General features: G+C 31.7%; 1 protein-coding gene across 1 annotated transcript in view; it reads right to left on the bottom strand.

Annotated features, from left to right (window-relative positions):
* Positions 1 to 13,842, bottom strand: part of LOC113397669 (pikachurin) — a 190,537-nt gene that overhangs the window by 29,795 nt on the left and 146,900 nt on the right. The window contains exons 6-7 of the mRNA XM_064218608.1: positions 8,167 to 8,368; positions 5,379 to 5,523 (exon numbers count right to left, since the gene is read on the bottom strand). Of these exons, the coding sequence (XP_064074678.1) occupies positions 5,379 to 5,523; positions 8,167 to 8,368 (347 nt within the window). The remainder of the gene's footprint in view (positions 1 to 5,378; positions 5,524 to 8,166; positions 8,369 to 13,842) is intronic.

Consider the following 13,842-nt stretch of genomic DNA (forward strand, 5'->3'; position numbering starts at 1 on the left):
ACCTTTTATATTTACATATTGATTTGATTAAAAGGGTTATATATTATTATTATATTTAATATTCACTACTAAGTTTAATTCGTAATATGATAGCTCCTGTAAAAACTTGAACGAGCTTCTTTTTTACATAACGTATTCATTATTTTATAAAAAATATGACGTTTACACACCTAAAAGGTTATACCAGAGTCGGAAAAACTGATAGGGATGGAGCTATATCGATAAACGTAACACGATAACAGCCCCGATATTTTTTTACAAAATGTAAGAAACTAAAACTACTGCCGGATACTTTTGTACAAATTTATTAACTAATATTATATTTCATTACAAGATGTTACACGTATTAATTCTTAATTGATAATGCCAGCTTCTTTAAAATTTTCGAAGCTGTTGTAAAATAAGTAGGTATAGGTAGGTACTCGACAATGAAATGAAATAATTATAACGACAGTTAATCTTTATTTAAATAAATAATAATATAATAAATATATACGATCGATATCATTACTTATTTGGTCACAACACTACAACTGTCAAATTAGACCTGTCATCGAGAAAATAAAGAAATGGAAATAGTATAGTTTATTTTATTTATGATTTTTTTTTAACAAAGATAAGTTTATGTTCAAAAGTGAAAGGTAAATGAACGTGTAGGTAAAAAAATGTGGTAGATTAGCCTTCTGCAAGTATTTAATATTACAGTACAGCCTAATAAAGCGTTTTAAACGGTTTTTTTCATTATCACTGATTACTAATATGATGAATTTTCGAATATAACTTACTGCTCGTCATTTGAACGTCATTTTATATTATTTTTCGGAATATAATAATTTTCAGAAAAATATTTCGTTCTATGTCGTAGCGAAATAGTTTTGAAAGGCCGAATTCGTTTACACGTTCATTCCTCTGTTTTTCAATTTTATCGTTGAACGAATAGAACGTGTAACTTCTACTTTAACCGCGATCGATGGCAGTCGCTTGCGTGTACTTCGTAATTTAAGTAACAATTACATTTGCGAATGACGCATTAATGGTGCAGCTCTTTGTAAATACAGAAATTTATTCTATACACAATTCTTAAAATAATTTTCGTAAATCAAACAGTAGTAGGCAGTATCCCTTCCTCCCTTTTGCGTAGAAGATTTGGAGCTTTTTCCACCATGCTAGTCCAATGCGTGTTGGTGGCTGAATTTCATTGAAATCACCGCTGAGTACGAGATGAATTTTGAATACACATTTAAGCATATTAAAAATGGTTCTAAAAGTGGTGCTGAAATCAGTGGTGCTTACTTGGGTTTGAACCCGAAATCATTGGTTTAGATGCACGCGTTCGAGCCACTAGGCCATCTCGGTCATTGCGTTAATCGCAAATTTTTATTTATAAGACTTCATACGAAAAAACAATGCTATAAAGTATAAAGATCTTGACAGAACTTCGTTCAGACCTCTTCCACATATCATTTACGCAACCCACAAATATCAGTATTCTGTGTTCTTGTGTTTGGTGAAGGAATGTGAATTACTGACAAAATTGATTTGATAGCTTACATTTCAAGCTCGGCAGCATTAAAATTACAACTTATAAGGGTTATTATATAAAAGATCATCCATAGAGTAAATAACATAAAAAACGACTTCAAATAATAACATAATAAAAAATATATTAATAGACACTAATGAAAATTTTTAATACTATACAGTATGTAAAGTATTTTTCGAGATGGTATATTTTTTTCAATTATAATGGCACTAAACAGGATTACCTCAAACAACAAAAAAAATCCAATTCGGTTCATAAATGACGGAGTTCGGAGTTCTGAGTACATAAAAAAAAGCAACCAAAGTGATAACCTCCTTATAAGAATACCCAAGTAATTATTTATAACAAGATTCTATCTAATTTGTTTATATTTTATTATTTTCTTTCAGAACTGTTAGTAGGTAAATACCTATTTTAAATGTATTTTTTTTGTTATTCATTTCATTATGTGAACTTGATAATGCAAAAATTGTTACTTATAACTTTAATTTTAGTTAATATGTCAAATCAAATCAAATGTATTTAAGTAACCTTTACAATAAAGTATTTTTGAATCGTCAATAATTCAACTCTGCCATCGTTTCGGAGAGCAGTCGAGAAGAAAAAGCAAGTACAATAAAAATCTTTAACGATCCTTCTTCTTTGAAGTCAGTTAAAATAAACTAACAGGAATAAACTCAATCTGTAATGCTATGAGTTACCGTCGGTCATCATACTATCATAAGCACAGTATATTCTAGAATATTCCTCCATTCAGCGGACCATAATTACAATCTCGTGAGCCATTACCGGGGGATTATAGCGGGAATTCCGTCAATTATTATACAACATTAACTTGGTGTCGCGACCATTACGGGCCGCTGTCTGGATCTCTCGTTTAAGTCACGAACTTGTAGCGGTTTGATATTTATGACAATATTTCGAAAGCTTCTTTTAACGTTGACTGATATTTTTATGTTTTTCATTTTTTCCAATGAGATGCATGCATGCATAAAAAAATGCCATATATAACAATGTATGCAATGTCTCGTGTTAAAAAAAAAAGTATGTTCTTAATTACATCCACTCATTGCAAAGCTTGTGCTGGGAATGGAGACGACACAAAATCAAGGGAATCGAAATTGCATAATTTACATCGCTACGCGGCCCGTAAAACATTGCACTAACTGTATGTCCGATTGATATTAAAGTTGGCAGATATATTTATAAACATATATTTTTAATTTTTTATCTATTATCTATCTTGGCGCAACGGTAGACAAGCCGAGCGTTGAGAAAGCCACAGGTAAGATCTGATCCTTTAGGTTAACTACTTACAAGACCATTAGCACAAGCTTCCAGTAAATATAGTGAAAAAAAGTATTATATGTTTTTTTTAATATATATACATATAGGTGAGCGACTTTTCTTAGGTCCGAGGTACTAATTTCCGAACCGGTGGTAGATTTTTGACTATCAATAAGCAAGTGTAATCACTTCTAAATTGAATAAAGATTTTTGACTTTAAATTTGACTGGTAAATGGATCACCTGGTGGTTAACTGTCACCATTGACATAAGAAATATTAACCATTTATTACATTGCCAATGCGGCACCAACATTGGGAACTATGCTCGCTCAACCTACAATAATAACTAACAACAACAATTAAGTATTGGTGTTTGACGATAGAATATCTGATGATTGCTTTACCGCTAAGTTATGTAAAATAAAGTAATAAATAAATAAATATTAAATCAAATCTCGCTACAGCTTGCACATTAATACACGCCTGGGGCAGCCAGCGACAAAGTCCTTTTGTGTCATAGCCATACTTTAGACACGAATATTTTTAATGAGTGATGCCTACCTCACTTTGTTTAAAAAAAAAAAAAAACGAAATGTTGTTTATTGTTGAATCATACATTTTGTGAAGGATAAAAAATGGTTACTGAAATGGGATTTCACTAATTGTTATGGAGAAACATCTGTTTGGTTGATTTTAAAAGGGTTTTAGAATATCGTTTGCGAGAAAATTTTCGAGGGTTGAATTTAAAATAAATGTTTTTTTTTTTGTAATAAGACCGACAGTTTTTTTTACTTTTTTTGCTTAAGATGTTGTCGGTCATAAAATATATAGCGGTGATCCTTTCAGTTTAGTGGTATGTATTCCACAGTAATAAGTATTTTACCCAAAGAGTTAGATAGATGTTTAATAGAACACAACCAGCCAAATACATAAATAATTAATTTCATTATAATTATTAAATTTTCATTATAATTTACTAGTGTGTGTGTACTTGGCCATAATATTTATTTGGACGCGTTCTCAGCTTTGAGGGTGTCCAGACATATATAAATAATCTAAGTTTTCATACAAAATACAGTTAAAAAGGTCACTTTTAAAATAAGAATAGTTTTTTGCACTTTTTATTTAGAATAAATACTTTAAAACAAGTATTACCACAGTCGAAAAAATATCTTAATTCGTATAAAAAATTTAAACCTGGATATACTTTTAAAGCGTCGAGTAAAACCAAGGTAAGACTAATGAAAGAGGTTTTACTCGGTACGTTTTATTTTTAACTCATCGAAAAATAGAGGTAAATTGTTGAGAAGATAATATGAGAAAAACAAAACATTTTTTATCGTGAAGAATTAAAATGAAAACAGAATTTAATTAAAAAAAATCCTTTACTATTATAAATGCCAAAGTGAGATGTTTGTTTGTCCTTCTATCGCGAAACAATAGACAGACGAATGTACGTATTTTTTTGCAAGGAGGTTTTACTTCTTAAATAATAAAATCTCCAAGGACCTAAGCCATTCGTGTTTTTCTCTATTTTTTAAATTTGCGTTTATTTGATTTTATTTCCGAGCAGTATTACAATGTCTGAAAGCTTACAAATATTTTGTGGGGTAAATATGTCGAATCACGGTTCCACCTCGAAATGGCTAAAATTTTATTGTTATCATTCACCTCCAATAAAAATTATAACTGACGTAATATTACAGTGAGGAACTCTAAACAGAAGGAAAGGTAACTAACCTAATATATAAATGTATATAAACATAATGAATAGATTATTCAATGAAACAAATAATAATGTAGGCATTATTAATAATAAGTAATTAATAACATCTGTATTAATATAAATGCGAATGTATCTCTGTCTGTCTGTCACGGCTAAACTGCTGAATCGATTTTTTATCCTTTAAGTGGGTTATGTTGGGGGTAGGGTGGTATACAAGTTCTTGAAACATTAACTCCACAAATTGAATTCCAACTCTGCTAGTATTCAATAAATAAGAATATGAAATAATATTGTTGTTTTAAAGGTAACAATCGCAATTTATCATGAAGGAACATTGAGGTATCTCTGTGTTATTGTTTAATAATAATTTATTCTATATTTCCTTAAATCAATTTCTTATAAACATAATAAATATATATATATTTATTATATTTTATATTTAAATATTTTGATATAATTAGACTATTACGTGTATTGGAATTTTCAAAGATTACTGGTTTTGTCTCAATAAGGGGTGACGTGGGCAAGAGCCCCGGTGCGTAGGAAAACAATCAGGCCAGGCCACCCCCTCTTTAACTTATATGTATTGCCCTTCAAAATTATAGATAGGAAAAAAATCTTGTGAGCAGGGTCGATGTTTTCTAGCTTCAGGAGCTGGCGAATTGGCCGCTCTTTTTAAAGCTTAGGTTAGAGGGCCCCCCTGAGCTCCGGGGCCCTGGTGCACTGCACCACCTGGCCCTACGAAAGCTACGCCACTGCTTACCAATGCTAACTTTTTTATTTCTAGTTTTAAATGAAGGCATGTCATTTTAGTGTCTTACCTTAGATCTGCCTCGAACCCGTTTCCCATTGTTTAGCTTCAGCCACGCGTCCCATCGGTGTCGGTATACTGATATAGTGTTCCATCTACCGAGATGTACAGGCTCCGGAGATCTTAGTACTCCGGCACCGCTGCCGCAATCAAACCTGATAACAAACAAAGGAAAGATGACCATTGTGGTTTAAGTGTATATTGTAAGTTTATCAGTTATTATAATACCGCTTATAGAATACATTATACATAAATAGATACTTAAAATATAGTCGTAGCGACCACATAAGACCCTTTTTTTTTGTATATTTAACAGATATTGTCTAAGATTGTGTTTATACTAGATAGATCTTTGATCCAATAAGGAACAATGTTTACAACAAACATTCTACTTATGTTTACAGTTTTTTGTAGAGTCTCATTACATAGATTGGAATTCATTTCACACTGAAGACATAGCGTATCGTTTAAAACTAGCAATATATAATTAGTTTTGTAGCTTAGACGATATTGAAGGTAACGCGTACAACGATTTCAAGTAACTAGAGTATATGTTAGATTAAATATATATCATTATAATATAATAAACAAATTTGTAATTTTCATTTGACGAGTTTGTGTACACCGGTTTTCATGGGTACGCCACTCCGAGGTCCCGGGTTTGATTCCCGGCCGAGTCGATGTAGAAAAAGTTCATTAGTGTTCTATGTTGTCTTGGGTCTGGGTGTTTGTGGTACCGTCGTTACTTCTGATTTTTTCATAACACAAGTGCTTTAGCTACTTACATTGTGATCAGAGTAATGTATGTGATGTTGTCCAATATTTATTTATTTCAGATTAAAAAAAATTAAAAAATTAAATGATCTGCATATATAGTATGAAATTAAATCAAAATTACGAACCAGCGTTACATTTAACGTATCTTAATAAATGACGATTTAAGATTGCTTAATAAAACCTTACATGAATAAAGTATTTTAACAAAATGTACATAAAAAGGCGTTTTAATAAATGAACCGACGCGAAATTATCCGATGAAAGGGCGGTGATGGTTTCAATATTAAATTTTCCCGCGAAATATTGTACATATTGTTAGCTAGTACTCACAATGAGTATAAATGCGGATTGAGGCTCGGAAATTAATTAAGCCTATGCAACCAGAATAACAAGTCTGATACGCTTCTATTGAAATATATTTATATTCATGTGTTCTCTTTGGGTCAAAATCAAAATCATTCTCTATTCAAATCTAGACACGCGTTAGCATTTCAAGCCAAGTTCAAGTAGGTTCTTACAAACAGCTTTGAATTATAATATTGTATGCCCTATATAAAAATATTTACAAATTGTTTACGATCGGCTGCTGTTGTCCAATAACGATTAGTCAAATATAGGAAACAGTTATTAGAAGATCTTTAAGATAAATTAAACTTAAATCGACCAAGGTAGTACATTAAATCGAGAAATATCAGTAAGCATTTAATTACCTACTGTTTTTTGAAATGAAAAAGTCCAAGAGAGTCAATATATTAAATTTATTATTTATTATTATTTAATAAAGTTAATATGTCTAACATTGTGAGTTTATTTGCCATTCAGTTCTCAGCAGCAGCCAAGGGTTTAGGAAGTAGATGGTAGCTTTACTCCTGTGCATCGGTAAGCGCGTAAAGCCGTTGATTCTGCACTTGTCTCTACGCAAGTGTCAGATTACCGCCCCATAAGAGTAAGAGAAAAATTAAATACGACCGAATAGGTAGGCGGATGGGCAAATGGTTAGAACACGTCGTGCGTCTTAACCGTTGATTACGTGTTCAAACCCAGGCAAGCACCACTGAATTTTCATGTGCTTAATTTGTGTTTATAATTCATCTCTTGCTCAGCGGTGAAGGAAGGAAATATCGTGAGGAAACCTGCATGTTCCTGTACATACAATTTCACCGAAATTCTGCCACATGTATGTCCACCAACCCGCATTGAAGCAGCGTGATGGAATATGCTCCAAACCTTTCCCTCAAAAGGAGAGGAGGCCTTAGCTCAGTAGTGGGAAATTTACAGGCTGTTAATGTTGGGTGGGATCTACCCAGCCTGGCTTGCACACAACCACGATCAATTTAGTAACCACCAAGTAAAAACTATGTATATTATTTAAAATATAAACAGAAAATATACAGAATGCACCTGTACGCAACACACACGTACATACATATGTACGTACATACACACATACTTGTGCTTTATAATATACCTGCGCAGTTGACCGCCATTCCCGTAATTTGGTCAGGAGGGACTTCAAGTAATATTGTTACACAGTTGAATCTGTTTTCACATAATAACATTTGTTCTACTGTTGGTACGTTGCAATTTGAAATTAAATGACCAGTGCTTTTCACAATGCTAATGTGTTTGAAATTTGACCTCTCACGATGAAGTCTCATACGATACTATTTTAAAGTAATCTTTTATTAGAAGTAAATGAGGCAAATATCATATCTATTACTTCTTTTGTTTTAAAGAATAGTAAAATTGCATTATTTATGTAATAATTGATAATCCTATTTATCTATATAGTTATAATATATGCAGCATAATTTCACTAGGCGGATACATATAAAAGATCAGGGCAAGGTCTTTGGGTAGGAATTACTAATCCTATCGTCAAACCGCAGTATTTAGTATTTATTGTTGTGCTTCAGTTTCAAGTCTAGTTCAAGCTTCCAAAGTTGGCGGCGCATTGGGTGTTCATTTATAATCACTGGGCGATATCTACTCAGACGGGAATGCTTAAATAAATACCATACCTTAATTCCACATGACCATTCCTTAATATTAGTGCGAGGTAATCTCCAGATAGATCGTCGTGTTCGCCTGTTAGAAGAAGTACGCCACGCGTTCTCTCCGGTCGTACTCGCAGTCGTAAGCGTACTCGCTTGTACGCCCCGCGCAATGCGCGTAATGCTAGCCAGGATGTTCCCGAAAAACGAGGTGTCGTTACTTTAGTGTCTGTAGACAAAATACATTAAGTCATTAATTATAATTAAACCAATTGTATAAAAACACAAATGTATACAAAGCTTCTTGAAGTTGTAACATTTTTTTAACAGATGAGACATTAATGAATCGTACAATGTTTTGATTGTTAAACACAGTTGTAAAGCATAATAAAATTATACAATATTTTGTGAAACGTTTGTTTAAAGCCAACATAAATTACACAGATGATTAAACACGAAAACTTTACACCATATTTGAGAATACTTCGACACAAAAGTAGTAATATAAATTCAAAAACGATACTTTAGTCGAATGAAGCTTAAAATTAATTTCAAAGGATATTACTTTATTTAATATTAATTGGATATTCGTACAAAATGTACGTTAAGAAAAGCGTGATTTACGAAAGCGTTCATTGATGATAATTATGATACGTATTTTTTCAAGCGAAATTAATGTAATGATTTATATATTTTGTTTGTGCAATGGGAATGTTTTTCGTAATATGAGCATCGTTATGGTAAAGGCCGTTAAATGTATTTGTGGCTCTCATTTAGTGACTACATTGTGAAAAATGATAGTAATCTTTTACTCGATGGTATGTCTTTGTGCAAGCTCTGGGTAGGTATCAGTCATCAGATATCCTACGGTCAATCAGTAGTACTGAGTATTGTTGTGTTCCCGTTTGAAGGATGAATGAACCAAGCCAGGCACAAGGGACGTAACGTCTTAGTTTCCAAAGTTGGTGGCGCTAAGGCGATGAAAGGAATGGTTCATATTTCTTACAGTGCCACTGTCTACATTCAAAAGTAAACCTACATTTATCATTAAAAAAAATATCTAAAACACTCTGGAACTTCAGACTTCCTTTTACGCCACTAAACTAATCACCAGCTACCAGATGATGCACAATTTTACATAAAATGTGGTAATTTTTTTGTACAAGATGACAAACCTAAAATGACATACATTTAACACAGAATTCATTATTTAATTATATTTAATATAAAACATTAATTTGATTTCAGTTTTTTTGTTGCACATTATTTATTAATCTTTTTAAATGCAAAAAAGAATGTTTCCTGCTGTGTGTTTTGATCAGTCATCACGCAAATGAATATTATTTTTTAAAGTTGTCAAGTAGCTGGAGTATATTATTATATTTATATACAAAACATATTTAAAACAACATACTACACTAAATATTATAATATTTACTAGCTACTAGAAAATGACACCTTTAAACTCGTTCAACATACATATAATACTAAAGAAACATTCTTAAGAGCTGATAAAAACAAATTGCTCCGACCGCTTTAACGAAAGTCATTCATTTGTTTCGTTGACGCCTTAGAATGAGAGTTTCGTGGAAGTGATACTTGCAAGTCATGTCATCCACAGATAACGAATAATGCGTACATTTCACATGACATTACATTCAAGTGATACTTTAGTTTCTTTTAAACATTATTATGTATAAGTATTAAGAATAACATTTTGTTACCATATGCGAAAATAAAGGTGTTATGATGCGATATCGGAGTTTGATTGAAGTTTCAAATTAGAAATGAGGTTGTCTGGAAAAGAACCGCAAACATAACTTGCATAATTAATTGATTGAGATGGCAATGGGGCTAATCATGTATGTCGAAGGACCGATAGCTGTAAGAGACATATTGAGTTTAGAACGTAGATCGCCAACCGCAGCGTAGGGCGTCCTTCAGAAGGTAGAACCCGTTTGGCCATGTCAATATTATTGTAAATCGTAATTGGTTTTATTATACGGTTACATTTAGATAATTTGAATTAAGAATGGTCATAGATCACGAGCAAAGCATATATTAGTGACGCCATTTTTATTTGTGTTTCTGTTCTTTCCAAATATTCTCAACGAAATTTAAACTTCGAACAAGGCTCGAAACTTGCTGATAAGGGCTCATGTGGAATAGGAGACCAAATATTCGCGACGAAAAGTGAAATTTTGCATAGAAATGAAAGTTTAAACGTCTCTTTGTTTTATCTGTACAAGGTATATACATAACAAGGTGTATAATATAAGGGTATAAGATTGATAAGGGGTGTCTTCTGTTAAGTATTTATATACATTATTTAAAAAAAACGAATTCGATCAAATTTAGTATTCGTACTAATCTTTGACGAGTACTAGTTTCATATAAATATTAAAGAATATTTTTTAAAGTATATAAGATAGATTTATATAGAAAAATAACCCATTACTAGTGTGAGTTAATATTTCTAAACTACACATACGGATACCTACAGATAGCTTTAACAGAACTAACATGACAGAGCAAAATTGTAATATAAAATATATAAAATATCTGTGGCTGCAATTTGATCTGCACTGTCAAATTTTAAACGATAGTCAAGTTAACTAGATATTAATCATCATTACAGGAATTACTTGCAAAGTCTTGCACAGTAGCTAAAATATACGAGTATCTCAACCGTGAATGTTTATAAATTAGCGGAAATTCTTTCACATTTGTTTGTACAAACAAACCTGATTGAATCGACTTTACTTGTTAGTAGGACTTTGTGCAAGCTCGTCTGGTTATGTACCTACTCTTGTATACTATCGCGAAATAGCAATAATATTCAGTACTGTTGTGTTCCGGTTTGAAGTGATTGAGCCAGTGTAACTACATGCACAAGAGACAACATCTTAGTTCCTAAGGTTGGTTGCGTATTGACGTTGTAAGGCATGGTTAATAATTCTTTTATATAAAAAACTAGTTGTGTCCGCGACTTCGTGCGCGTTAGAATTTAATAAAAAAGCGTGACTTTATTATTATTTTACATATAATTCTAAAATAAAAGTAGCCTAAGTTACTCCTTATTATGTACATCAGCTATCGACCAGTGAAAGTCTCGTCAAAATCGGTCAAGAGATTAGCCGGAACAAACAAACAGACAGACAGACAAAAATTTAAAAAATGTTTATTTAGGTATATGTACCGTGTATACATATGCATTTAGTAAAACGCGGTTATTTTAATATTACAAACAGACACTCCAATTTTATTATATGTATAGATATTCTAAGTTTCATTGAAGGAAAGAGGAGGTCAATGCATATATGTAGAACATATAAACTGTAAATTTACTTTTTAATTTAATTTAAATCGCACACCAATCAAATTTATGAGATTGTTTAATATTTCTTTATAATCTGTGCTGTTATTAACCTCTAAAAAGTTTTTACTACGTACATTTTTGATATCAAAAGCGAAGTTGGCTAACTAGTGATTATTTTAAGTAACTGGCGCTGTGCCCGCAAATACTAGGATAGTAGACAGGTCTAAGAGGTTATGGTTGTGAAGGACTCCGTGCCTGTAATGAGGTAACCTCGTTGTAATTTTAAATTAAGCTTGTAGCTTTACGTAAGTGCGGTTTCGAACAGAGTATTTGTATATAACATATATGTAAGTATGTATATATATTTTTTTGTATTCATTATGTTATTTATATTTAATATTTTATAATATCTATAGATCTATCGAAGTCGAAGTAATATCGCTATAAAATGTTTTGGAAATACTGTTATAAGAACGCAATAATATGCTTTTAAAAAAGGATCATTTTCACTGTTACATAATGGAAAATTATCCTTTTAAATTATATATATATATATTATAGAATTTATTTATAAATTTTATTGCACACGAACATAATACATACATAGCGATATATAGCGATCTCTTTCTTGCAACTTTTGCAATAAAAAAAATAACAATGCAACTAAAGAAATTGTAAAGTAATCGTATCAAAATTAAAAAAATAAGTAATTACATTAACATTACATTACATTACAAAAAACTATATTCGAGCTTTAATTATTCTATATTAATTAACATATATTTTTAACTAAAAGAATATTAAATTTTAAAGGTGTGGAAAGTACGCGAGTCGATATTGCTGAGTGGATAGAACATATGGATCTAAGCCAGATATAGAAATTTTAATTCGGGAAAGTAACATTGAGTTTTCAAGCAAAACCCAAGTATAAAGTATCATTCCCTCTATAGGACAAGGTATTTCTAGCCTATTAAGAAACATTAGAGATTATTCCACCCCGCAGTTTTACTACCGCTGAGATATACATGTAAAGTAAAGTTTAATTAAAAGGTCTTTGTTATTTCTCGATTAGGTATACCTCCCACCGCTTTGCTGTCTCTATTAAACATAAAATATGCCGGCAGTAATTGTGGTTCGAAATTGTGATATTATATAGTAAAATTAGCTGCTCATCGCTTTCGTGCCGGTAAAATTCATATAAAGTTGCAGTATTTAATTTGCCACAATAAAGTAAAAATTATCAAAGATGAAAAGATCTTTAGGGTTAGCAGGTTATAAGGCCACATATCGTTTTCAGTAACAGTCCGATATCAAAAAATCTAAATCAAAATATACTTTATTCAAGTAGGCTTTTTCAAGCACTTTTGAATCGTCATTTTACAAACTATATTAAGTGAAGCTACCACCGATTCGGAATGCACATTCTACCGAGAAGAACCGGCAAGAAACTCAGTAGTTACTCTTTTTCGACATTTAAAAATACAGTCATGTTCGTTAAATATAATTATATATGTGTGTAATATATCCTGCCTGGAAGTGAACAAGTATTAACTAACTGAAAGCACGCAAAGCTATCCTGCTTCTGAACTGTTTCCGATCGTGTTGTATTTGCCGTCCTATTGGATTATGAGAGTGAGGGAATAAAAAAGTGCACCTGTGTAAGAACACACGCTTGTGCACTATGATATCTTCTGCGTAGTTGGCTGGTCTCTCTTGAGATTGACAGCTGGGGCTGAAATCGCTCAGGACGACATAATGATCATCACTTTGTGGGCTCTTTCTGGGTACTACTATAAAAGATTTTATAAATAAAGATGTATAGAATTATACTTTATATGATTTATATCCGAGGTTAGTAAAAAAGTCCCGAATATAATTATAAAGCGTCCCGTGTAATAAGGCGACCAGATTACAATTTTAAATTGAACTGTTACTTTATGGTAATAAAGATGATTATCGGTTGTCACAAAGATTAAATTTTGTAATGTAATTTTTTTTGTTACACGAGTTTTATTAAGTAATTTAGTTTTTAATTTTCAGGGATAATGGATATATTTTTATGAGTTAGGTTAGGGGCTTTACAAATAGGATATCTTATTTCGAGTGGTCACTACCGCCTATATATACTATTACGGAAAAGATCACCAATACACAACCAAACTTGGTAACGAACACGTTATATCCCGAGTACCTGTAGTTACACTAGGTCATTCACCTTTGAAACTGAAACAACAATACTATTTAGAACATTTTGGTGGTAGAATAAACTATATACAGACAGATGATATTTCGAATGTTTAACTTTATATATTTTTTAAATATATACATGTTAATTCTTCATATGTAGTATCTTAATTTACATATAAATTCCCTATTTGCCTATT

Source organism: Vanessa tameamea, chromosome 23 (genome assembly GCF_037043105.1).
Source record: "Vanessa tameamea isolate UH-Manoa-2023 chromosome 23, ilVanTame1 primary haplotype, whole genome shotgun sequence".
NCBI lineage: Eukaryota > Metazoa > Arthropoda > Insecta > Lepidoptera > Nymphalidae > Vanessa > Vanessa tameamea.